Source organism: Crotalus tigris, unplaced genomic scaffold, assembly GCF_016545835.1.
Source record: "Crotalus tigris isolate CLP2741 ecotype Arizona unplaced genomic scaffold, ASM1654583v1 scf7180000017641.3106099, whole genome shotgun sequence".
Classification (NCBI taxonomy): Eukaryota; Metazoa; Chordata; class Lepidosauria; order Squamata; family Viperidae; genus Crotalus; species Crotalus tigris.
Genome location: NW_024096535.1, coordinates 2,421,593 through 2,449,159, shown reverse-complemented (window position 1 = coordinate 2,449,159; position 27,567 = coordinate 2,421,593). Strand labels below are relative to the sequence as shown.

General features: G+C 37.7%; 2 protein-coding genes across 8 annotated transcripts in view; one reads left to right on the top strand and one right to left on the bottom strand.

Annotated features, from left to right (window-relative positions):
• PRPF40A (pre-mRNA processing factor 40 homolog A) overlaps window positions 1-4,113 on the bottom strand; it is a 40,829-nt gene extending 36,716 nt beyond the window's left edge. For 2 of the 5 annotated variants that reach the window (XM_039335420.1, XM_039335421.1), the window contains exons 1-2: window positions 3,326-3,790; window positions 334-471 (exon numbers count right to left, since the gene is read on the bottom strand). In XM_039335420.1, coding sequence (XP_039191354.1) covers window positions 334-471; window positions 3,326-3,757 — 570 coding nt within the window. In that variant the 5' untranslated portion in view covers window positions 3,758-3,790. Of the gene's footprint in view, window positions 1-333; window positions 472-3,325; window positions 3,791-3,986 lie in introns of those variants that run through there. The other 3 variants (XM_039335423.1, XM_039335424.1, XM_039335422.1) reach the window with 2 other exon arrangements.
• On the top strand, window positions 3,843-23,812 carry ARL6IP6 (ADP ribosylation factor like GTPase 6 interacting protein 6). Of its 3 annotated transcripts, none has more exons than XM_039335426.1 (5): window positions 3,843-4,064; window positions 4,659-4,773; window positions 15,224-15,274; window positions 16,756-16,888; window positions 20,153-23,812. In XM_039335426.1, the coding sequence occupies exons 1-5, from the start codon at window positions 3,876-3,878 to the stop codon at window positions 20,244-20,246; spliced, it is 582 nt and encodes a 193-aa protein (XP_039191360.1). In that variant the 5' UTR covers window positions 3,843-3,875; the 3' UTR covers window positions 20,247-23,812. The 3 variants fall into 3 exon arrangements, with proteins under 3 accessions (XP_039191360.1, XP_039191359.1, XP_039191362.1); XM_039335425.1 differs by having other exon boundaries at window positions 3,843-4,097; XM_039335428.1 differs by lacking the exon at window positions 3,843-4,064 and adding an exon at window positions 4,362-4,553.
• The last annotated feature ends 3,755 nt before the right edge of the window (window positions 23,813-27,567 follow it).

The window sequence follows — 27,567 nt, the reverse complement described above, 5'->3', positions numbered from 1 at the left end:
AAAAGCTCAGATCTGAAAAGGCTAAACTACTTACTGACATACAGGAGAAATATATTGCAGAGAAGTAAGGATTCAACCAAATAGTAAGCAATGTGAGGCCAAAATACTTTCCTATCCCAAATGTTATGCAGAAAAGTAACTGACCTGTTTAAGAAAAAAAAATCTTCTGATTCATTTAAGTCAGGAATAATGAGAAAAAGAGATTAAGAAGACTGTACTGATATGAATCAGTGCCAATTCCTAATGACCTATGGAAATTTTTAAAAGATTGAAATTATAGTACTGTTTCATTTTAAAGTAATATATATAACAAAATCACAGAAGCCCATTTACCTGTCCCATTTGTGGTCCTCCCATTGGAGGCATCATTTGAGGCATCATCCCATGAGATACTGGAGGCATGTTGGGGGGCCTTTGGCCCATAGGATGCATTCCCATGGGTGGATAGTGAGGCATGCCTGGATGTCCCATCTGAAAAACACAGTTCAGGATTTTACGAATACAAGCAAAACAGAACTAAGTTCCAAATCTGGTTAATTAGGACTCACGAACAGCAAGTTTTTTTTTAACTGCTACAATATTTACCAATGCTGTCAATACATAAATATTTTATACTTTCCCCTTTCTGGATATTACAACTGATGATAGTTTACAAACTTGCTATTTTATTATTGCAATTACTATTTGTATTTATTGTATGAGTAATCCTCAAGAAAAAAAGTGTAACAATAAGCATTAGGGATGTACAAAACATTCCCATCATGTAATGGGCTGTTTTGAGTTTGAAGCACTTCAGAATGTTACAACAGCTCATTTTGCACTCAAACACTACTGTTTTTGTGTTTGAACAAGACATTCTGTGATTGAAACATTGTACACCAGATTTCAAATGACCCAGTCTTGGATATATTGCTTGCCAGATGAGAAAGTCAGAAAACATTCAGGGAAAATCAGAACTGTAAACCCTGATTCTATTTTCTGAGAAAATGGTAGTTGAAATATGCATAGAGCAGGTCAATGCTTCTAACAGAGTCCACTGAATTGGGTAGCTATAAACAATTTAAATAAAACATCCAATTATTTATGGCCATTCAATTAAACCTTTAATTAATTTAAATGTATTGGTTTAAATCAATTAAACCAGTAAAAGTTAAAATATGAAAATTAAAAAAAAGAAACCTGCTTGTATATTTAGGTTTTACTTATATAAAATTAAAAAATAGCTGTATGAATTCATCTACCAGCTAACATAAACTGTTCAGTGCAAATACTGAGGCAGACATGAGTTTTACTAAAAATAAATTAAATCATGTACATTAGCAACTAGCTTGTTAGGGATTTATGACTTTTAGACCCAAAACAAAATAGCATTTGGCTATCTCCTTGTGCATAATCCTGATTAAAGATCACCTAAAATACCTTTTGCTTGTATTTTCTCCATTCATTATTAGGGTAATCTGCAAGTGGGCTTTTTCAAGTGCTACATTTAGGAAACTATGCATTTCAAGTCACTAACTTTGTTCTGCAATCAAATGGAAATACTTTTTATTAAGCAGATGTTATTTTGCTATTTTAAAATTTTAATAAATTTTGGGAGGGGGTAGAATTGTGGTTTTGTTTTCAACTATCTTTAGATTGTAAAATGAATACAACTCATTAACATATGTATATTTCATAATCTGCTCTGAAAAGTTTAGGTTACCTTCATTATATTCTTAATTTTGTAAAGAAATATTTTGGTTAGCAAATCTTCAAACAGGAAAGACTTGGACAGCAAGTCTTCAAAGAAGAAATAACACATATATTAGGCAGGTTTGGGTATAAGTGGTATAACCTTTCTTAGGAATTAAGCACTATTAATGGTACAAGTTTATTAAATATTCCTGTAAATAATATTGTCATTGACCTACTTGTTTGAAAATAATTATAAAACTTGGCAACTTATGAAACATCAAGTTACAACTGTTCAAATGCTTCACATATATTAGTAACAGTTACATGGAACAATAATAATGAATGTTGACTTGTCATTGAAAGCTCCTACTTTTCCTTTTGTAACTACAGCACTAAATAGAAAGGATTTGTTTTATGACTCAAATCAAGGTTCTTGGCTTACTGTCCCCTTTTAAGCCAGTTCAAAAACTATAGGGTTTTTTTGGGGGGGGGGGCAATTTACAATGCAGAGGAAAAACCAGGAGTTGCAGGTGAACAGTAAAAAAGTGAAATGAAAGTGAATGGATTGTTTGGCACAATAAATGAATAAAATAAACAAATACGGTATTTATAAATCCATATAAATTCATCCTAAGCTAGTCCTCCAGAATTCTGGCTTAGTGTTCCAAATGATCATGCCAAATAATTTCAATTTGTCAAATTCTATTTATAATTACCATAAAGCTAGCAAATCTGAGACTATCTCTCTGAAAAAGGCTGTAATAGTGGGAAAGTTAGAAGGAAAGAGAAAAAGAGGATGAGCAGCAGCAGCAGCAAGGTGGATGGCCCCAGTAACACTGGCACTAGAAAACCTGAAAGACCAGGTTAGAGTTAGACCATCGAAGAAAGAATGATCAAAGAGAGAATCAATGTGATCACTAGAAGTTGAAAACAATGTGATGGCACATAATAACAATGTGATTGGGCCATTTTTCAAATGCTAATATTCATATTTCTGTTGATTCCCTACCATATGCACTGCTGCGAAGATTAAATCTCACCATTCTCAGGAATGGTGGGAAAATATGCACTTAACAGGCCTTTCCAATATACCTTTCTAGGTACAGGGAAAAGAAAGCCAAGCAACAACCCCAAAGGTGCTTTTTCAGTTTTGCTTCTCATCGAAGAAGCTTCTCCAGCTCAGAGCTGAAAAAGCTTCTTGGATGAGAAGTGAAACGTCTTCAAAGAAAAACAAAGAAAGTCCAGTTGCTTCTTGGGACAAGGATGACTGAGAATCACCACAGATGCCAAGCAACTAGTTAATTTTCATCCGGCATTCAGGCATTAGCTAAAATCTCATATCGGCTAGAATGCTAAATGGTCTAAAAAAACAAAAAAAAAACGTGCCGAAAAACCACTAGCATACCGTCTCCATTAACATACAGGCAGAGAGACTCGGAGTGAAAAATGCGGGCAGACTTAACTCAAAGTCACTGAAGAAGACTTGTCAGGGTAACTAGGCTCCCTCCACACCTTCAAATGAGGCCAAAAGAGCTTTTTTACTTCACGGTTATGAAATTTGCAACGGGAGTTGAAAAACCGAAGGAAAAAGGCAACTTACTTTTGCCCCCCCCCCGCTCCCCACAAAATAAATCGCCTGCTGCCCACCTACCATAACGGACTCTCGGCCCATGCCGCCGCCGCCGCTTCCTGCCCCGCCGGCGCCCAGCCTCATCGCAGGGTTGAGGAGGCCGGGGCTACCCGCACCGCCGCCACCACCGACGCCGCCTCCTCCTCCGACGCCGCCGCCCCTGCCTAGGAGTCTCCCCCGGAGGGGCTGGCGAGAGGACGGTCCGAAGGGAAGGAGCGGTTCGGGTTCCCCGCGCGGCGGAAGGAGAGGTGCCAGGAGGCTGACAGGCTTCCCGGCAGGCCAGTCCGGCCGGCCTCCCATGCGGGCGCTCTTCGGCGACTGCTCCGGGCCGGGGGCTCCCACAGGGCGCACGCCTTCGCCGGGGTTGAGCTGCATTAGGGGGGGCGGCTTGGGCAGCGAGAAGGGCAACGGCTGAGGAGAGGCCGCGGCGGCCGCCGAGTCTCCACCTGACATCACTTTCCCGGGCGCAGGCCTGGCTCCGCCGAGCCGGCCCTGCTTAGTTCCTCCGAGATCCGAGGGAGACCGTTAGCCGGAAACCGAACAGAGAAGAGAAGGAAGACCGGACACGGGGATGCGGGGGTGGGAGCTTCGTAGGAAGGGGTTAACACTCGTCGGAAGTCTGCGACGGGGGAGGGAAGAATCACGGCGCACGCGGCCGGAGGAGGAAAGAACAAAACCTCACGCCGGTAGGGGAGGGGCTCCTGCTTCTCCTCTCGCCGAAGGGGAAAAGGCGGGCGAGCGTCCAAGATCCGAGTGCGAGGTGCGGGGGGAAAGGGTAGGAGCCGGAATGGAGGTGAGGAGGGGGAAGGAGAGACGCGCGTAGCGCAGGGGACGCCGGGAAAGCAGCTCGCTCTGAGTGGCGGAGGTTGAAGGGCGGAGCTACGGAAGCCAAGAGGGACCATTTGTGGGCGTAAAAAACAAGGCGGGAAAAAAAAAGGAACGTGGCGGCGAAGGGAAGGTAGAGCCGACCTTCCACGCGCACACGCAGCGTTTCCTCAAATGGAACAGGGCAGCATGGGAGGGTTTTGACCCAGACGCTGGGCGTGGCTATTGGAAGGGCGGCGTTCGGAAGGCCAAGCGGGACTTCCGTTCTGCTGTTGCTGCTGCTTCTATCTAGTTCGATAGGTTTCTTCCTGGTGGGGAACTTTTTCAAGGGCTATTTGGAGGGCTTTCTTCCCCTCCCCCCTCTTTTCTGCCCCCTGAAAGCGAGTGTTCCACTGCCATGGAGGCGCGTCATGCAATTGTTGCGGTTAGTTATGGCAGAGGTGAAGGGGGCTGGTTGATGGAGACGTCAGGCAGAGTTTACAGGGGGGGGGGCGGTTGCTTCATCTTCGTGAACTGATTTTCGTTGCAGGGGCCCGAAGCCGCCGGGAGTAAGTGGCCGAGCAGGACCTGTTCGGTGCTCTGTTGCCTTGCGGTGGTTGCCTTGCTGGCGCTCCTGATAGCCATCGCTTGCCTGGCGCTGCGAGGTGAGGCAGGGTGGGAGAGAGCGGTCCTCCTTCCCGAAACTGGGCGAGGAAGACCTAACCTTAACCTTAAATTCATTTTCATTGGCAATGCGATTTTCCCATGGATTTTACAGTGGTCCAAAAACAACTCGAAAAGCGAAGCTGTCCATGTCGCTTTTCTTAGAAAGTCTCTTAAGGATCTATCCCTAACATTAATTTTTGGGCATGATTCCAGTAGATCTAACCTTAACCTAAACCTAGTTTCATTTTCTTGGCTCGGGGATTTTCCCATGTATTTTACTGTGATTTACAAAAAACTTCAAACGAGAAACTGTTAATGTTGTTTCCATTAGAAAACCTCTGAGAATCTATCCCTACCATTAATTTTCAGCCATGACTCCAAGTAGACCTAACTCTAACCCTAGATTCATTGTCATTGGCAGTGGGATTTCCCCAGGTATTTTATTGTGGTCCACAAACTTTTTTGAAATAAAAGCTGGCTCTGTCACATTCTTTAGAGAACTGCTAAGAATATATACTAGCGTTTTGTGGCATGATTCCAAGTAGACCTAACCTTAACTCTAGATTAATTTTCATTGGCAATGGGTTTCTCCCATGTATTTTATTGTGATTCACAAATAACTCCAAATGAAAACTGTTAATGTCACTTTCTTTAGAAAACCTGTAAGGATCATCATTTTTTGACCATAACTCCAGTAGATCTAATTCTTACCCTAACCTAGATTCATTTTCAATGGCAAGGGGGTTTTTGGCACCGAGGAGGCGGAGGACATGGCTTTTGCTGTATGAGGTAACCAGGCTGCTCCCTGTCAGGTGCATCTTCCTGGGGCCGTTGCAACACCTTATCACTCCACAGAGGTGCTGGATTCAACCCCGTGACAGGCTTTGTCATTTCTTTGCCGGGTACATGTGTCCAGCACTGTTTTTGTTGCTGTTGCCACCCCATTGCGTCCTGCCTGGCCCTACTCTGCACTCATCTAGTGCGAAGGTAGAGGCCCACCCCTTGGCTTGCAGGTTGACTTCCAGGACAGATTTTTTACTAGGAGCACACAGGCCCACATTAAATATGAAATTATGTTGTCCGCACTTAAAAAAAAGTATATATCTACCCATACACATACGTAACACACACACACACACACACACATACACACACACACATATATACATACATATATATAAACTGTCAGCCACAAAATTTTGAATTTACAGTGTTCACAGTATGTGACATCTGCCTACAAAACATGCTCCTAGATTGGAGCGAAACGCAGAACAGATTGATTTATCCTATATTTGGTAGACTGGGTGCTCCAGCCAACACACGCACGCACGCACACGCACACACATATGCACATCCATACATTTATATATACATATAAGTATTAATCACTGTCCATTTTGAATACAGAGTGGAAAAAGGAAACTTGAGCGTTCACAAGGTTAATGCTATATGGAACAAAACTGTGACTGAATCTGGATGTTCTGCTTTAGATACCACGAAGCCCCTTCCAGAAGGTAACAAGGAAAACAGATCATGCAAAGGATATGTAGCATCCTAGACAATCCTATGAACCTTGCCCAAGCATCACTTATGTGCTATGTCCTGGATAAAAGTTAGTGAACTACCAATAATCTTTTTTGCCATTCTTGCCACTCTCTGCACCTCCTTCCTGTCTGAAGCAGTAATGCTTCCAAACCAGACAGTAATGGAATATGAGAGGATGTTCTTGATTGTCCCTCTGTAGAAAGGACAGGGGAATGAAGATGTGCTTTTCTCATGCAACGCAGAAAATGCAGGCACTCCTGTGCCAGCTTCACCAGTGTTTCACTTTTGAATAACCAAACTAGTCTACTCGTTAGCTGCACACCCAGAAACCTGATGCTGCTAACCACGTCCACAGGAGAATCATTAATACTCAGAGATCTGTGGCTTTGCTTGCCATTTCTGAAATTGACAACAATCTCTTTAGTTTTTCCTACGTTTAAAATGAGGCTGTTTTTGTTACACCAGTTCACCAAAGCCTGTACTTCCTTACAGTAAGCACCCTCATTGTCGTCTTGAATAAGGCCCACTATACTGTTGTATCATCCGCATACTTCACAATATGCTTGGTGGCAAACCTAGCACAACAGTCATGGATCAATAGGGTGAACAACAGCAGACTTAGGACACCGCCCTGAGAAGAACCTGTGCTGGTGTTAGAAATATTAGTCCCAACTTGCACAAAATGGGGCCTGTCAATAAGAAAATCAAGAATCTAGTTGCGCAGTATTGAAGCCAAAAAGTCCCAGTTTTTCTACTAGATGCATGGAATGATTGTATTAAATACCGAACTGAAATCAACAGACAGCATTCACGTATGAGTGTTTCTCTCCTTTAAATGTGCCTAGCTTGGATGGAGAGCAGATGAAATAGCATCCTCTGCAGAACAATTTGCATGATAAGGAAACTGAAGCAAGTCAGATGCTGCAGGGAGGCTGGATATAATAATGTCCTTTATCAACCGCTCAAAACATTCCATAATGATGGATATACGTGCAACTGGACGGTAGTCATTGAGACCCGTAATTGTAGACTTTTTTGGCACTGGCAAAATAATGACCGTCTTAAAACATGGGACACGCTGCAGTGAAAGATTGGAAATATGTGTAAGAACACAAGCCAACTCATCTGCACATACCCTAAAAACACGCCCAGGGATATTATCTGAGCCTGCTGCTTTCTGAATGTTAAATTTCTTCAATGTTCTCCGGACAAAAGTAACACTTTGCACTTGCTCATTGCAAATTATCCATGCAGCAAATAGGGCTGGCAAAAATGTCCCTGTGTGTGGGAGGAGCGATGGGACCAGTGGTGGGGGAGAGTGCCAGCAGAAAGCCAGCTGAGGAAGAACGCCTGCTGTGGGTTGGCTGCAGCAGAGGACCTGGAGCAAAGTGGATACAGCTAATTGTCTCATTCTGTCTTCAAATAATGTCCTGAATCTTGATTTTTTTTTTTGTCCCATCTTATAGAATCCTTCAAAACTTTTTAACAGATTTATTTATTTTTTTGTACATTAAGGAAATGTTACCCAAATCACTCTACAGATTTAATACTTATATGTCCCTTTTAAATATTAAGATATGAGTCATTTTCATTTGTATGTACAATATATCATCTCGTCCCATGTTGTACTTGTAACTTGTCGTATTTAAATCCACATTCAAATTCAGATCAATTTCAATCTCATCCCATTGAGTTTATTCTTCTGTGACATCAATATTCCATCTCTCTATGGAGTCTGATATTCTTAAAATTAATTTCTGAGTCAATTGTTCAAAAATATCCCTCAAATATCTAGTGAGAGTAGCTTATTTCATTCTTTATTAACAACTTCAATTTAAGTATTATTATTCTTTAATGGCACTTTATTTCCTTTTAGTTTCATCTATATCCAACCTTCAAAGTCCTATCTTCTCATGTTTTTCTTCCAAAAAAACCTAAACAGCTTCCCATGTGAAGGATTTTTAAATTCTTTTAAGAGTCTCACTCACCGAATGCAAAAAAGTTGTTTCAAAGCAGTAAAAAACTTTTCCAAAGATGATCAAGAAATTAAGCACAGCCAAGCTTTTTGTCCACAAAGATTGAATTACAGCTGTAAGCGTAGATGGTTTCCTTTAATTCCCAATCGCTCTACTCGTAAGTTGAACTCAAAACCTCAGTTCCTACAGCCTATTACACAGCTGTCCAGAGGGTGCATGGCTATCTCACAATCTCCCCTTTCTTTGAAGAGATTGCAGTAGCCAGGATCCAACATCCAGCTGCTCTCTGTCTAAACACTGTCCTGCTTAGGGATGTGTAGTTCACCATAAGAATCACAGGAAGTCAACGTACGTTTCAGGGAAGAAAAATCACTTTAATGTCTCTAATTTTATTAGGGTTTATCAACTCCCGTGGAAATACTGTTGCCTCAAATTGTTTGGGGGCTAAACAGGTAATTTTTATGATGAACAGCATTTCATTTCCTAAACTTCTTGAGTAAAGGTTTTAGCTTTGTATATTATGTATACATATGTATACATATATTATACATATATACATAGCATTACACACCATTGCCAAAAGTCTAACAGACATAATATGTTTGATATTGATCCTTGTGCAGGCCATAATAAAACTCCATAATGCATATACACATGCACATATACAAGTATTAGTACTGTAAAGGAGCTTAAGAATAAGTACCATATAACTTATTTTTCCTGTACCTATATTTACTACTGATACAGGACTTTGGAACACATTAATATTAATCCAGTCTCACCTGAACTCACCAATACATTATCATCATGTCAGGAGAGGTGGCTATGATAATATAAATAAATCTTTGCTGTCTTCAAAACAGTGACCTTTGTCTTTCAAATGCAGATGGTCTGCTGAATTTTGTCCTGATGTGTTTGTTCTACTATGTTGTGACATGCATTTGTGAAGTGGGTTTGTTTTGTTTCTCCAATGTAGAGATCTGCACATGTCTCACTGCACAGTACTGCATATATCACATTGCTCATTGTGTCTGGGTATTTAAGTTAAGCTTTCTTTAGGCTTAATGGAAAACCAAATATAAAATATAAACATTTCCCATGTATTTTAATATTCTCTACAAACAAGTCCAAATGAAAAGCTTTTCTTCAAAAACCTCTAGAAATCCATCACTAGTATTAGTTTTTGGCCATGACACCAAGCAAATCTAACCCTAAACCTAACCCTAAATTCATTTTTATTGGCAATCAGATTTTCCCCTTTATTTTACGGTTCTCCACAAACAAGTTCAAACCAAAACCTGTGAACTTTCCTTTCCTGCAAAAACCTCTAGAAATCCATCACTAGTATTAGTTTTTGGCTATGACACCAAGGAGATATAACCCTAACCTCAATCCTAAACCTAATCATTAATTCATTTTTATTGGCAATCGGGTTTTCCCATGTATTTTACTGTTCTCCACAAACAAGTCCAAACTAAAAGCTGTCAACTTTCCTTTCCTACAAAAACCTCTAGAAATCCATCACTAGTATTAGTTTTTGGTTATGACACCAAGCAGATCTAACCCTAACCCTAAATTCATTTTCATTGGCAATGGGATTTTCCCATGTATTTTACTGTTCTCTCCAAAGAAGTCAAATGAAAAGCTGTCAAGTTTCCTTTCCTTCAAAAACCTCTAGAAATCCATCACTAGTATTAGTTTTTGTCTATGACACCAAGGAGATCTAACCCTAACTCCAAACCTAAATCTAACCGTAAATTCATTTAGATTGGCAACCGGATTTCCCCATGTAATTTAATGTTCTCCACAAATAAGTCCAAACTAAAAGCTGTCAACTTTCCTTTTCTTCAAAAACCTCTAGAAATCCATCACTAGTATTAGTTTTTGGCTATGACACCAAGGAGATTAACCCTAACCCTAAATTCATTTTCATTGGTGATGGGATTTTCCCATGTATTTTACTGTTAACCATAAACAAATACAAATGAAAAGCTATCAACTTTCCTTCAAAAATCTCTAGAAATCCATCACTACTAGTAGTTTTTGACTATGACACCAAGGAGATCTAACTCTAACCCCAACGCTAAATTCATTTGTGGACAACAGTAAAATAAATGGGAAAATCCCATTGCCAATGAAAATGAATTTAAGGTTAGGGTTAGGGTTAGTTCTGCTTGGTGTCACAACCAAAAACGAATACTAGTGATGGATTTCTAGGAGTTTTTGAAGGAAAGGAAACTTGACAGTTTTTTGTTTGTATTTGCTTGTGGTCAACAGTAAAATATATGGGAAAATCCTATTTCCAATGAAAAGGAATTTAAGATTAGGATTAGAACTGGGGTTACAGTTAGGTCTCCTTGGTGTTATAGCCAAAAACTAATACTAGTAATGGATTTCTAGGGGGTTTTGAAGGATAGGAAATTTGACAGCTTTTCATTTGGACTTATTTGCGGACAACCGTAAAATACATGAGAAAATGCCATTGCCAATGAAAATGAATTTAAGGTTAGGGTTACAGTTGGAGTTAGGGTTAGGGTTAGATCTCCTTGGTATCATAGACAAAAACTAATACTAGTGATGGATTTCTCGAGGTTTTTGAAGGAAAAGAAAGTTGACAGCTTTTTGTCCGGACTGGTTTGTGAACAACTATAAAATACTTGGGAAAATCTGATTGCCAATGAAAATGAATTTAGGGTTAGGGTTATGTCTCCTTGGTGTCATAGCCAAAAACTAATACTAGTGATGGATTTCTAGAGCTTTTTGAAGGAATGGAAAGTTCACAGGTTTTCATTTCTACTTTTTTGTGGACAACAGTAAAATATATGGGAAAATCACATTGCCAATGAAAATAAATTTAAGGTTACAGTTAGGGTTTGGTCTCTTTGGTGTCACAGCCAAAAACTAATACTAGTGATCGATTTCTAGAGCTTTTTGAAGGAAGGGAAAGTTGTCAGCTTTTTGTTGGGACTTGTTTATGGTCAACAGTAAAATACATGGGAAAATCCCATTGCCAATGAAAATGAATTTAGGGTTAGGGTTGGGTTAGGATTAGGATTAGGTCTCCTTGGTGTCATAGCCAAAAACTAATACTAGTGATGGATTTTTAGAACTTTTTGAAGGAAAGGAAAGTTGACAGCTTTTCATTTAGACTTTGTTGTGGACAATAGTAAAATACATGGGAAAATGCCATTGCCAATGAAAATAAATTTAACGGTAGTGTTAGGGTTAGAGTTAGGGTTAGGTCTCCTTGGTGTCACAGCCAAAAACTAATACTAGTGATGGATTTCTAGAGATTTTTGAAGAAAAGGAAAGTTGACAGCTTTGGACTTATTTGTGGAGCACATTAAACTACATGGGAAAATCCCATTGCCAATCTAAATGAATTTAGGATAAATGTTAGGGTTAGGGTAAGCTTTGCTTGGTGTCATAGCGAAAAACCTATACTAATGATAGATTTCTAGAGGTTTTTCAAAGAAAGGAATGTTGACAGCTTTTCCTTCTGTGTTTTTTGTAGACAACAGTAAAATACATGGAAATATCCCATTGACAATAAAAATGAATTTAGGTTTAGGATTGGGGTTAGGGTTAGGTTTAGGTCTCCTTAAAGTCATAGCCAAAAGGTATTACTAGTGATGGATTTCAAGAAGTTTTTGAAGGAAAGGAAAGTTGACAGCTTTTTGGTTGGACTTGTTTGTGGAGAACAGTAAGTTGGAAGTTCCCATTGCCAATGAAAATGAATTTAGGTTGATTGTTAGAGTTGAGGTTAGGGTTCAGTCTCCTTGGTGTCATAGGGAAAACTAAAACTACTGATAGATTTCTCGAGGTTTTTTTTTTTATTAAATTTTTTAAAATTTTTACAATAAAAACCCCTTCCCCAATCCCTCCCAACCCCCCCCCAAAACCCTCCCCCGTTCTTCCCAGAGCTGAATACAGGCTTAACTAGATCTTAAAAGAAAAAAAGTTTTAAGCCCAAATAAACCTTAAGCAAATATAATTACGCTCAATAAACAAATTGTAAAGTACTTTAACTCTATTATATATAAAAAACAAAAAGAGGAAAAAAAAAGAGAAAATAAAAAATTAAAGAATAATAACAATTACACTTCTAGATAATATCTTAAACTTATATAAATTATTCAAAAGCTAGATAATATTTTCTTATATCATACTTATATTGTATAAAATTTATCCATCTTTTCCACACCAAAAAATACTTCTCTTGCGATTGATTTTTCAAGAAAGCCGAAATTTTTGCCATTTCTGCTAAGTAAGAAACTTTAAAAAACCATTCTTGCAAAGTAGGCAAAGATTCCTTCTTCCAATATTGCCCTATTAACAACCTAGCCGCAGTAATTAAATTTAACATTAAAATCTCTTTATCATCACAATCCGAAACAATACCCAACAAAAACAATTGTGGAGTAAATTTTATCCTTCTTTTAAAAATTCTTTGAATATTCCACCATATCTTAATCCAAAAAGCTTTAATACTTTTACATGACCACCAGATATGATAATAAGTAGCATCCGAGCAACCACATCTCCAACATTTAGGCTGCAGGTTTGGATACATACGAGACATTTTTTGTGGATCAAGGTGCCATCTATAAAACATTTTATAAAAATTTTCCCGTAAGTTTTGGGCTTGCGTGAATTTCAGGATTTCTCGAGGTTTTTGAAGGAAAGGAAAGTTGACAGCGTTTTGTTTGTACTTGTTTGTGGGGAACTTTAAAATACATCAGAAAATCTCATCGCCAATGAAAATTAATTTAGGTTTATGGTCAGGGTTGGGGTTATGGTTAGGGTTAGTGTTAGCCAACAAACTAATACTGGTGATTTATTTCTAGAAGCTTTTGAAGGAAAGGAAAGTTTACAGCTTTTTGTTTTGTGTTCTTTTTGAACCACAGTAAAATTTATAGAAGAATCCCATTGTCAATGATAATGAGTCTAGGGTTAGGGTTAGGTCTACTTGGTGTCATCCCCTAAAATTGATGCTATGGATAAATTCCTAGACATTTTTTAAAGATAGGTAAGCTTACAGCTTTTTGTTTGGAGTATTTTGTGGACAACATTAAAATTCTTGGGAAAATCCCATTCCTTATGAAAAGAAATTTAGAGTTATGGATAAGGTTAGGTCTACTTGGTGTCATGACCAAAAACTAATACTAGTGATAGATTCCTAGTGTCTTTTGAAGGTAAAGATAGTTGACAGTTTTTCATTGAAGGTGTTTTGTGGACCACAGTAAAATTCATGTGAAAATCCCATTGCTAATGAAAATGAACGTAGGATTGGGGTTTTTGTTAAGGTTAGTCTTACTTGGTTTGGTGGCCAAAAACTAATGTTAGGAATAGATTCATTGGCGTTTTTGAAAGAAAAGGAAGTTTATAGCTTTTTGTTTAGAGTTATTAATTGTGTGCAACAATAAAATCGGTCAGAAAATCCCATTGCCAATTAAAATAAATCTAGGGTTAGGTCTATTCAGAGTCATGGACGAAAGGTCATGCTAAGTATAGGTTTTTAGCTATTTTCTACGGGAATTAATGTTGATATATTTTAAGATTAAGATAACATTTATTTTCATTTTTTTACTTTGAGCACACTGGCATATATTAAAAATGAAATTCTTTTGCTTTCTCTGAAAAAGAAATATCTATCCATAACATTCATAAGACATATATAGATATGCTATATACTTACATATAGATACCTACACCTATACATATAAAGTGCATTCAGAAGGAATTCGGATCCCCTTCACTTTGTCAATTTTGTTATGCTGCTTCCTTATTGTCCAGTTGTTAAAATTCTTTTGTTTTCCTCATTAACCTACAGTCAGTCTCCTATAATGACAAAGTGAAAGCAGAATTTTAGAAATGTCTTCAGATTTATTAAAAAGAAAAAACTGAAATATCATATTGGTGTAAGTATTCAGACCCTTCGAACAAGATTTGAAATTTAGCTCTGGTGCTCCTGTTTCTCTTGATCGTTGTTGACATGTTTCTAAACCTTGACTGAGTAAATTAAATTGATTGGACATGATTTGGAAAGGCCCACACCTCTCTATAGAAGGCCTCACACCTGAGAATGCATACTGTAGCAGAGGAAGTGCCATGAGGTCAAAGGAGCTGCCTGCAGAGCTCAGAGACAGGATTATTGCAAGGTACAGATCTGGGGAAGGCTACAATAAAATGTCTGTGCTCCTAAGAGCATAGTGTCCTCCATAATTCTCAAATGGAAGATGTTTGGCACAACCAGATCTCTTACAGGAGCTGGTCACCTGGTCAAACTGAGCAATTGGGGTAGAAGGACCTTAGTAATAAAAAAAATGACCAAGAACCCAGTGGTCACTCTGACTGAACTCCAGAGATCCTGTGTGGTCATGGGACAGAGTTACCAAAGGACAACCGTCACTGCAGCCCTCCACCGATCTGGACCTTTATGGCAGAGTGGCTAGACAGAAGCCTCCCTGCAATGCAAAACATATGAAACTTGCAAAAAGCATCTGAAGGACTCTCAGACTGTGAGGAACAAAATTCTCTTGTTTGATGAAACCAAGATTGAACTGTTTGGCCTCAATTCTATACATTATGTCTGGAGGAAACCAGACACCGTTCATCACCTGCCCAATATCATCCTAACAGTGAAGAATGGTGGTGGCAGCATCGTGCTGTGGGAGTGTTTTTCAGCAGCAGGGACTGGGAAACTGGTCAAGGTTGAGGGAAAGCTGAACGGAGCAAAGTACACAGATATCCTCTATGAAAACTTGTTCCACGGCTCAGAACCTCAGATTGGGCTGAAGGTTTACTTTCCAACATGATAACAATCTTTAGTGCACAGCCAAGACAACACAAGAGTTGGGGGTGGGTGGGAAAGTAGGTTAGACAATAGGATTAAAGTAAGATAATAATAAAGTATTTTTATTTACAGATCCAGGACATGAAAAAGAGAAAATGGCTAGTCTAGAAACCAGCATTTTAGGTGAGGCTTATTTTGTAAGTTCATTTTGGAATTGTGGCAATTTCCTTATATTTTATGGGAATCCCTTTTAAAAGAAATAGAACATTTTTCAATTCCTTCATAAACGAATGTATGCTGCTGTATCATTAAAATACCTATCTGCTTTCTTACCTATAAGATCTGCTTTCTTACCTATGTTTGAATTTTTGTAGTTACTTTTTTGTTTTCTAATTGTAATCTTTAATAAGAGTTATTATTACAAAAACAAAACATACAATTGGTCTATATCTAGTAATAACTTTTATGAGAATAGAATGGATGGCGTTCCATCCTACAAAAAACATTTAAATTTCAAATTGTATCAAATTGTGTAATATCCACAGAGTAGGCTGGTGCTAAGAATTTCAGAGTTTTATCTATTATCTATTCTACCCACTCCATTTCTCTGTTTAAATAGATGATCACTTTCGACAGATAAATAAAATGAAAAAATAAAATGCAAACAATAATCATGACTGCAATTCTGAAAACAGTGAAATGGAGGCTGGTCCTTTATAATTAAGGGACTAACTAAATATATTTTGAGTTATGCTGTGCTTTTTCCTGGGACATGATGCAAGTCTATTAACTTTTTGATTTATTCCAGATACTTGTTAACATTTCTTGAGGGTAGAATTGAGACAGTTTTGTTAGGGATATGCAAATTTGAAATGTATACTAATTGTATCAGAAGTCTGTTCAGGGTCAAGATGACCACATTTCAAAACAGAGGAAAGTTGTGAGGTTGGGACACTTCCAGACATACTGGACCAGCTGTTTCTAACTTAAAATGGGGCATTTTGAATTCAGCATTTTGCATACCGTATATTAATGCTGAATTTGTAATTTTGAGATTTCATTATTTACATAATTTTTATTTTTTTAAATTCAAAAAGGAGTTAAAAGCTAACAAGAACTAATATAAAGAACAGGGAAAAGAGAAGAGAAAAAAGAAAAAGCTAAACATGCAAAAAGAATGAATAAAAAGAATTAGTAGTTTCTTATTTTCTTTACAGCAATTAAAAGTACAAATACAAAATTACCTCCTATTCTGTAACTACCAAAAAACTGTCTTTTTTTTTGCAATCTATTTTTCTTGTCAAAAACATTAGTCATCAGTTCATTTTTTTCTGTTTCATGCAAAAAGATTATCAGGGGTTTCCATTCAACAATAAACATAGATACTGTTTTTTCTCTACTCAAGGAAATAAATTTAGCCATTTCTGCAAGTTCCATCATCATTACCAACTGTTCTTCCATTGAGGATGGTGCCAAATTTTCCCACCTTTGTGCCCATAATAATCTCACTTCAGTTATCTTATACAGTATAAAAACAGTATGCTTGTCCATTTATCCTTGTTTCAATTGCATATTAATCGTTAAGATTCTCTGAATCAATGTATGAATTTACATCCAAAACTTTCTAGCCTGCCTTATTTATGTTTGATTTTTTCTTCCATAAGGATTTTGGAGCCTTCTTATTCTAGCCATGATGACTGGGCTGTCGTGTTGCAGTTTTTCCTGGACAGTTATCTATTTTGATTCATTTGAACCAGGAATGTTTCCTCCTACTCCACTCTCACCTGCACGATTTAAGTGAGTATCAGCTTAGAAAGAATCCAGTGTGAACAAATATTGGACTTGGAAATTTGCCATAAAGAAATTGATACAATATGCATACTATGTTTTCACATGATCACCTGTATTACTGAGACCTAGGTTAATGATTTGCAGTGTAGCTTAGATAGATTGTATGAAACATCATGCAATCTGAATCTTAAGGTTTAATGACATTTTTGTAATAATGTAGAGACAGATGTGTTATTGAGATTAGATTTTTTTTTTTTTTGCTATGATGGATGAATAGAACGGAGGAAATGTGGGACTTAGTTTTTTGTTAGGATTACATCAGTGAGGAACTATAATACACAGAGATGAAAGAAAGAGAAGTAGTGACTAAAGAGTGGATTTGGAAAAATGAATTGATGTAGACATTGAAATTAACTATTTGGTTATTTTAAGATTTTGTTTAGATTTATTTTTAAATTACTGATTATAAATAAGTATTTTTGAATTAATGACTGGGTAATTACATTTGTTTAAGATTGCAAAAATATTATAAATGCTATTAGGGTTAGATATTGGTTATATTATGGTTAACAGAATAAGAGATGATTATCTCTTATTTATTTGTATCTGTACTGAGGAAAGTTGGAACTCTTTTTTATTTTTTATTTTCTCACGCTTTTAAACGTCTCCCCTTCTTGATTCCTTTTTTCTAATTTTTATTAAGTATTTTATTTTTTCTTTGAAACTTAAGTATTGTTTTAAAAAGAAATATGAATCTAAAAATAAATTTATTGAAGGCCACACAATTGTATTTGATAAAAAAAATGGTTGTAATTTAAACATAAATTGCAAAAAACAGAATAAGTAGATTAATTTGTGTGCCTTAAAGAAGGGAAACTGGATGGAAAATTTTTAAGTGGAAATGATGGCAGAAAAACGTGTGTAGGGCAGTGTTTCCCAAACTTGACAATTTTAAGGCATGTGGACTTCAACTCCCAGAATTCCACAGCCAGCATCGCTGGCTGTGGAATTCTGGGAGTTGAAGTCCTCATGCCTTAAAATTGTCAAGTTTGGGAAACACTGATTTAGGGTATTGTGAGGAACTGTATTTGCCAAAAGAAATGAAAATGGCTATTGTGAGAACTGGGTAAATCAGGAAGTACTTAAGGGTTTGGTAAAGCAAGAAAATAAGGATCAAGAATGAATGAACCACAAATTTACTTTTTAAATAGGTTCAGTAATTTGCTTTTATCTAATAGAAATGGCCTTTTGTTGACTTTTCTATTAGCAATGTTCACATTTGTATACTAAGGCAACAAATTAAGCAGTTTCAGGAGTTGGCCACCAGAGTGTGTTGTAGCATAATTTTTTTACAACCCAAAGTATAAAATTCATTTTTTCCTTGAGAATTCCAGAAAATATAAGTATATTGTAGAAAAGATGTAAAATCCATATATAATAGGTCTTGATTGGCCAATCAGAATTCTGTCAGTTGTGTTCGAATTCACTGTTATTCTTACTATCAGAATATAATACATAACGTACAGCTAGAGGCTTTGTTGACCTTGGGTGTTAAACAGAACCAGGCTTGGTTACAACTGAAATGGGAGACCACTTTGATGTGTGCCAGGTTGCAGGCTAGACTAAGAATGAAAAAATATACAGTGCATTCAGAAAGTATTCAGATCCCCTGCACTTTTGTCAATTTTGTTATTCTGCAGGTTGATTCTAAGAAACTACTAATTCTACAATTCATTTTTTTCTCATTAACCTACACTCAATATCCCATAATGACAAAGTGAAAAGAGACTTTAGAAATGTCTGTAAACTTATTAAAAAGAAAAAACTGAAATATCATATTGGCATAACTATTCCGATCCTTCGCTCAATATTTTGTTGAAGCACCTTTGGTGGCAGTTAAAGCCTTGATTCTTTTGGGGGTACGACGCAACAAGCTTTGCACATCTGGATTGGGGGGGTTTCTGCCATTCTTCCTTGCAAATCCGCTCAAGCTCAGTCAGGTTAGATGGTGACCGTCAGTGGACAGCCATTTTCAAGTCCTTCCAGAGATATTCAATAGGATTCAAGTCAGGGCTCTGGCTGGGCCGCTCTAGCACATTCACAGAGTTGTCCCTAAGCCATTCTTGTGTTGCCTTGGCTGTGTGCTTAGGATCGTTGTCATGTTGGAAAGTGAACCTTCAGCCCAGTCTGAGGTCCTGAGCACTATGGAACAGGTTTTCACTGAGGATATCCCTGTACTTTGCTCCATTCAGCTTTCCCTCAACCCTAGCCAGTCTCCCAGTCTCTGCTGCTGAAAAACAGCCCCACAGCATGAGACTGCCGCCACCGTGCTTCATTGTTGAGATGATATTGGGCAGGTGATGAGTGGTGCCTGGTTTCCTCCAGACATAACATTTAGAATTGAGGCCAAACAGTTCAATCGTGGTTTCATCAGACCAGAGAATCTTGTTCCTTACAGTCTGAGTCCTTCAGGTGCTTTTTTGGCAAACTCCTAGTGGGCTTTCATGTGTTTTGCATATTCCAAAAGAAAGCACTAGCAAACAGTGTATGTACTTCTCCCAAGATTAGCATATTTTTATGTATGGTTTTCATTTATGTCTTGGTACATATGACTAGACAGATATACAGTAAGTCTAAACATGTCAGGTTAAATAATATTTGTTAGTGTTTTCATACATTGACTATATTGTGCAGTGATAGTTTAAAATAACGAAGAAAGCATCTTTAGGCTAGTTGCTGGTCTGTGTTGGCACAGACATATGCCTAAAAATTAGTTGTATAATTTGGATGGCCTTAAAATTTATTGCGAGCATATTCCTCCACAATTCCTTATTATCCAAATCCTGTTTGATTGGGATATGGTAGCATGTTTCACCCAAGAAGAATTCTTACATTGTGTCATGAGTATAAAAACACAAACATTTTTAAGACTACGCAAGAAAGTTATCAGCAGTATTTGCCATAATGGTTTATAAGGCTGGCTGGTGGGGTGTGCCTGAGAAATCTATATCGGACATTGCTGCAAATCTTAGGTGATGACTAAATGCAAAAGTTTGTATACAAATTTAAAATACTGAGAAGGAATTAAAGTTTTTGAACATTGAAAAGGGCAGCTCACTAGGTGTTATTACTGTGTTCAGAGGCAGGTAGATATTAGCATGTAGTAAGCCTTAAAATGAGAGCAGCTTATCTATGGGAAATGTTTCATGCCTTGAAATATCTGTCCTCTCTAATCTGTTAATCAATTAATTGATCTTCTTTTCTTTTCAGGCGACTGACAGGACATTCTTTTCACATGGGCTATAGTATGGCTATATTGAATGGAATCGTGGCAGCTTTCACTATAGCCTGGTATCTTTTATAATCTGCTTTTAAATCTGTTTTTCAGAATATAGCCCTTGAAACCAAACCAGGTAGCCATTTGTATACAATATGATATTTGCTACACTTCTCTTGTTTGTTTTGTATAATGTTGCTGAGGGGGGAAATATTAAAACACATGAACTGATGGTATTTGACATGAAAAGTCGACCCATACATTTAAGGAACCATTGCCACTTTCAGATTCCACTTGACAACCTTGTCTAAGAATGATGTTTAATTCTGAAGATCTTCCTACCGTCGTTTTTTGTATACCATTAAATAAATTTAAAATAAGTTCTTATCTTGATATGTCTCATGAATAGGAACAATTTATGGAATTTGTAATCCAAAGTGTTTTATTTACTGGAATTAGATTTTTTATATGTTATTGATTAAAGGGGGTCATGTATCGACCTCAAATTGCTTTGAAAGGTATGTTTTTTCATTGATCCAATGATTTGAAGTGATATTTTCCCCTGCATGTATTAAATATGCAGTATTAACTCTTCTGCCTTCCCAGTCTTTACGCCTCAGATTGCTCTGTATAAGAGCAGACTCATTTCTAGAACCCCATGGACTAGAAATTACTAGAAATAATTGTCTAGCATGATGTTCTTGGATAAATATTGCTAAATATTTGCAGTATTTGCAACTATTCAAAAATTAAGGTATTACAGTTGATCAGGCAAAATGAAAAAGATGGAAATCTACATTATTTGTAATAAGTAAAAATGTACGTGTTCTTATTAAAATATGTTGACACAGAACAAATCATGTATTTGTTGAAATATGATTCTATATTTCTAAAATACTAAAATACTATGGAGAAAGATCCTGTTGCACATTAGAACAACAGGAAAACTTAATGAGTGATTAAGAGTATTTTCCCTTTATACCTTGAACTCCCCAAAAGTCTGTGCTAGAGATACATCGGCTATCAGGAACAAAATTTCAGCGGCTACAGGAACATATCTGTGGCTGCAGCAACTGAAAGGCTCACCTCTTACCAATTATTCTTCCATCAACGGAAGCAAAGTTTGGATCTAAAATGTTAGCTTAATTTCTTTCTGGTTCTTAAGCAATGTCATATGATATTACATTTTGAATATGCAGTAAAAAAAGTTTTAAAAATCCTTTGTCTTATACTTGTTTGTTGGTATGTTTTTCTCTATAAAACTGGTAAGAGACAGCATGCAAAAACGTTTGTACTGAGAAGGCAGGATAGTAATTCATTTGATGTATAGCAAAGCACAATTGTAATATGTATCAAGTATTTTAATTTTCTGGTGTCCACAATGAGCAAATGATTGAATTATCGTAAACTGTTTTTAATTCAATGTTTCCTCTTACAGCTGGAGGACTAGTTGTGGGCTCAGAAAGAGAAATGGATGAATATTTTGGCCAGGTTATTTAATGCTTTGGAGGTTAAATGTAGGAATGGCAAATGAAGCCATTTCCTATTTCTATTCTTTCAAAAGCACTCTAATGTTCTCATCAAAATGGTCCAAATTGTGCTGTAGGAATCAAACTTCAGTAGCATAATTTGGTATTAGGTAAAAATGCAAGTGCTTTCCATCCCAGGAATTTCCTACTTCTATAGCTAGAAATTATGCTTCCAAAATTTGACCATTTTGCCACTTAGTCTTAGCAGTGCAATCTTGGAATATAGTCAACCTACAATTGGACTTTTATATTTCCTTGATTATTAAATCTCTCTCTCTTTCTCTGTCTCTCTCTCATTTTGTTTATGCAATATTTTCTTCCATTACAAAGTATACATAAGTTGTTTGTTTAAATTCTTTGATTAAATTTCATCACAGCTCATTGTGAAATTGCATTCTCTTCTGGATGCATCCTTATCCTTCTGAGGGAAAGCAATGACTGGTCCAAAATCACCCAGCTGGCTTTCATGCTTAAGGCTGCGCTAGAACTCATTCTCTTGGTTTCTAGCCTGGGCCCTTAACCCCTGCACCAATTTGGCTCTCAGCACAACCTTGAATCTTTCTATGCAGTTTTGGAACAGTGGTGAGCTGCCTTGTTCAAGTACCGTCAAGCTGGTCAGAACTTGCGTATCTCTTCTAACTTCATAGTTCTCATGACAGTTTTCTTCCTTGCAACACTTGCAAATTCAGCCGGAACTTCTTATTTGCTGGAAAGCAGTTCGGCTTCCACACAAAGCGGGGCCCGGCTTTTGTGGAATCCAATATGTGTAGAGACAGTTGAATGATGTCAGTGGGAATGTGGATTACCTCCCAGAAGATCTGTAGATGGGTTTATCTCTCAAGATAGTTCTTAAGAGAATAATACAGCTGTTGGAGGAGAAGGAACCCTGAACACCACATTGAATTGCTTGTGGAAAGGTAAATAAGTGTGATTAATTATTAGAAAAACCAGGGTAATTAGTTTTGCAGCTCTTCATTTTCCCTATCCATGTTGCATGAAGAAAAGGGAATTGCAATGACAGGAATCGGGAGAGTTGAGCAATTATGATGTGGATAGATAATTAATGGTAACAGATTCCATGAAGAATGTTAAAGAATATTTTATGCTGTTTGAAGGGCAATTCATACCATCCACTTATGAAACCCTTTCAGGGTTTTATCTGGACACTTTGCCAGTAATCAAGAAACATAAAGAAATGTACCCAAATTTTGTGTAGTGGCCTGAGGGAATAGAGAAGAAGAGATGTAGGACTGTCCCTTGGATAGATACCAAAGAGCAAGTATGCAAGCCTTTCAGGCTGGTCCTTCCTCAATTAGTAGGAAGCCTAAAGATTTTAAAGCACATTAATCTGCACTTCCTTAAAAAATGTGAAATCCAAATATGAGAATTTTTTAATACGCTTTTATGTACGTTTCAAATTTCTCTTTGGCCCTCAGATGTATGTGTGGGTTAATATGCTACTTGATATTTTCTATGTTGCATTAGCCATTTGTATCTATGCCACTACAGATGTGTTTTTTATGGCTGTGAATGTGATAAAGAAATGTTTGAAATAAGCTAGATTCAGAGCAACTCTTCCTATTTTCTGAATAAATGCAGATGAGAAAAGAAACGGCATTTATGTGGCCTATGCGTATAAAGTAGCTACTATGGCTATATAGTTAATATCTGAATAAAATTTTCATGAATCAATTATTCCCATTCCCAACAAAATACATGTTAGAAATGTTTTCTATAGATTTATTATTATTTTTACCAGGACTTTTGATGTACTTTATATCTCAGTTGTTAAGCATACATATCTGCTTTGAGAAAAATCTTTTATTTTAGTCTTTTAAAGTATTTGTAATTATTTTTTTAAAATATTCAGATTATATGCTTGCATGAATTCTTTTGGATGTGTACCAAAGCATATACTAAAACATAATTACAACATTGTAGATAATTGCTTTTCTAGGAAATACAATTGAGCTTTGTTCTGGCTTTTATATTACTTTATTGACCTAGAAACATTAAACTGAATAATTGTCCATGTAGAAGCTATTTTATATTTAAATAGTGATTCTGAGTGAATAACTTAATAAACATGATAATACTTAATAAACGTATGTTACAATATATTAATACCATAGTACCTGTGGTTTTTGAGAGCCAGTGTGGGGTTATTGTAGTGGTTTAAATAGTTTAAAATACCAGGCTAAAAATGTGACAACTGGGAATTCTAGCCCTATCTTAGGCACAAAGCCAATGGATTGACCAGGACAATCATTCTCCCTCAGTCTTAGGAAGAAGTCCATAGCAAACCACATCTGAAAAATATTCAGTTCAAGAAAACTGCATGGAAATGTCCATGTAGTCACAGGAATCAAGATCGGCTGGAAGGCAAACCTCTTCACCTCCCAGTCCCACCTCCCCTGACCTTATAAAACCATACAGCATTATTAATTTACATTTACACCTTGAGTAGGAATTTTGCATAATGCTTCTAGGACTTAATTTGGCATTTTATCATTATACCACTTGGGTTATGCATCGGTCTTCAAACATAAATTCCAAGATTGATGGCTGGTTTCCTTTGGCCTTCAGGATCTCAAACTATTTAAACCTGGCTGTCATCCCCTTAGGTCTCAAAATATCTGGGAGGTTGCAGAAGAGAACTTTGCAGCATTTTTGCTCTTAATATTATTTCTCCTTTGCTGCTGCCGGGGGGGGGGAGTCTCTGGTGAACAAGGTAGAAGCAAATTAACCTGCATTTAGAAGAAGGTTGCAGAAAATTGTTCTTTGCATTAACCCGGAGTCCAAGCCATTTCAGAACTAGCATGTGTTTGTGGCTAAGGTGTTGGACTAGGAGCAGGGAAGACTAGGTTTTAGTGTAGCCTTGGCCACAGAAGCATATGTGGTAGGTGACTTTGGGCCAGTTACAATGTCTTAGCTCAACCACTCACAGGATCGTTGCAGCAAAAAATAGGGATTGTTTTATACACCTGGAACTCCTGAATGAAAGGAAGGAATAAAAGTAAAATCAATGCTTTCATAAACGGCAATACAGAATTCTTCATGTACTCAAAAGTTCTAACCATTCATTCTCAATCTCTTGCTTTTGTTAATACGAAGGGCATTTACAAGGGCACATGTAGAATCTAAACAGTGAGGTTTATATGTTTTGAACAGGTCACTTTAACTTTGCAGAATCATTTGTTGCTGAAAAATATTCAGTATTATGGCTAACGTAATTTATAGCAAACTTGAAAATTAGGCATTTTGTTTCCAAAATTGTTTCATAATCTTAGCGTGCAAATTAAATGCTGCATTAAATGGTTGGGGATCGTATCTGAGATCTGCAAGTTGCTGGCTGCACCCATACTATAAGTTTCAGTTAACACAGTAGTAAGGGATGATGCCCCCCAAAATTTGGAGCATATCAGTTTGCTTCCTGCTTTCTTAGAGAAGAAAAGAAGTGGAAATGTTTTTTTTAAAAAATATGATTTATTTTATAAAGCAAAGATTAAAAGACTTCTTATCCATTGTCCTCTTTTTAGAACAAGCACTTCCTCCGTTATGTTAGTGATAAGCGTGTTTAACCAAAGAGTTGTGCAAAATGCTTGTGACCTGAGAGAAGGGTTCATTGCTTAGTATTTTTTTTTCCTCTAACATATGCTATTTGGCTAATGTAGCTTTGGGATTCTGGTTGAAGATAATCATTAAAGTTCTTGCTTTTAAAAATGTTTTTTTTCCCCACTCAGATTTGCAAAATGGCTTATCTTGAGAGCACACCACTTTACTGGAGTGAAGTCTGTGATAGAAATTAGATTCTAAGCTATGATTTATCTGCTCTTCCCTTCAATTTCGTTTGCGGCAGTACAACATTTGTGCTCAGAGTGCTTTCTGTTTCTTCACTGGGATGAGGAATTTATAAGAGGCAAAGCCTTGGATTATGAAAAAGGAAGAAAAAGCCAAAACAGCTGAAAAAAAAAAAGCTTAAAGATAAAAGTGACATAATTGCCACTAAAGTTATTGGGATCTGTTCTTTTCAGTAAAATTTTGCCTAAGAGGTATGCTTGACTCAGCATTCATGACAGCATAATCTTGTCTCGACCAAATGTTTATTTCTAGGGAACATCAGTCTTCTACCTACTACTCAGGCACTAGGATCAGCTATATCAGGGGTCAGCAACCTTAAACACTCAAAGAGCCACTTGGACCCATTTCCCAGAGAAAAGAAAACACTAGGAGTTGCAAAACATGCGCTAGGGGTCTCTCTCTCTCTCTCTCTCTCTCTCTCTCTCTCTCTCTCTCTCTCTCTCTCTCTCCCCCTCTCCCTCTCCCTCTCCCTCTCCCTCTCTTTGTCTTCCTCCCTCTCTTCCCCCCTCCCCCTTTCTCTGATCTTCTCACTGGCAAGCTGGCTTCACGCTGTTCTCCAACAAGCTGACACACATTCTTATTGGGCTGGCTCTCTCCTGCCCTTGGTCTGCCAGTCGTCTTCCCCCACTCAGTGAGTGAATGAGTGAAAGAGAGAGAGAGAGAGAGAGAGAGAGAGTGCTGCTTTCTGCTGCTTCCTGCTGAGATGCAGCAAAGGCAGGAGCCCCGCCCAATAAGCTTGTCAGCTTGTCTGAGAACAGCGTGAGGCCACTCTCTTTTTTACACACACAAACACACATACAGAGAGAGAGAGAAGGGAAGTGCAAGTGCCTCTGTCTCTCTGTGTCTCTCTCTCTGCAAGTGGCGGAGGAGGCTGGGAGCCGCAGGAGAAGGCTCAAAGAGCCACATGTGGCTCCGGAGCCACGGGTTGCCGACCTGTGAGCTATATGGTCCCATGCTGCCTATATGGTTTCCTCAATAATCTACGCTTGAAATATATTCAAAGAAAGGTAAAGACTGCCAAAGTTGGAGTGAGGCACCATTCTGAGCCATTGCTTGGAGAAAAATAGTCCTCTGTGATTGGAGAACCAGGCAAAATTTTTATCCATGCTCTTGAAATGCCTGGGTCAACACTGCAACGATCTTGGCTGAAGCCATTTGTGCTTCGTTTCTGGTTGCCACGGTACTGGGAGGGGGGGAGGGTGATTTTAATGTTAGACTAAACAATACTTTGTCCCGTGGGAACCAAGGTCATTGCTGCCTGACTTTTGGTAGGCTGAACCTTCCGCTAGAAAGTCCGCCAAAGTATTCTATTGGGGACCGTGGATAATTACATAGTGCTGGGGTGGAAACTTCAACTTTGTAACATTGTAACGCTTGAGAGGGAACTCCAGACTTGGTTTCATTTTTGACTGTGCCGATACTTGTAGCCAATAAACATGTTCTTTAAGGAAACTTCTTGCCTTGGAATTCTGCTTTTACTGGTCTTAGTGGGCCGGCAATTTGAAACCCCTGAGCTAGACCATTATTAGTGGATTCACAAATTAAGTGATTATCTCATATAAACTTTTAAAAAGGGTGGGGAGTGATAATATACTGTATGAGAAAAAACAAACCTAACATATTATGCAGGGTAAAAAGAATGATCCCCAACCCCACAAAAGCTGGAGAAAATTGCCAATATAATATTTTTTTTAAAGGTACGTGTTTAGCTTTTATTGAAATACAATTTCCATACAGATCGATAAAGTAGTGTTGGCCTCATTCATCACAACTTCACACACAAACCCTGTGTTTTATACAAACATGCACGAATGTACAAATTGACTTTATGGAAGCATTATGTATAAGTCACCTACAGAATGCTTTGTTTATAACAACCATCACATGAAATCTAAATTAGATTGTACCATACTTGCTTTTTTTCTTTGTGCCTTTAAATCAGTTTTGACCATTAGGGACTACACAGTTAAGAAGTGGATTGCCAGAGAGGGACTGGCCCAAGATCACCTAGCTGGCTT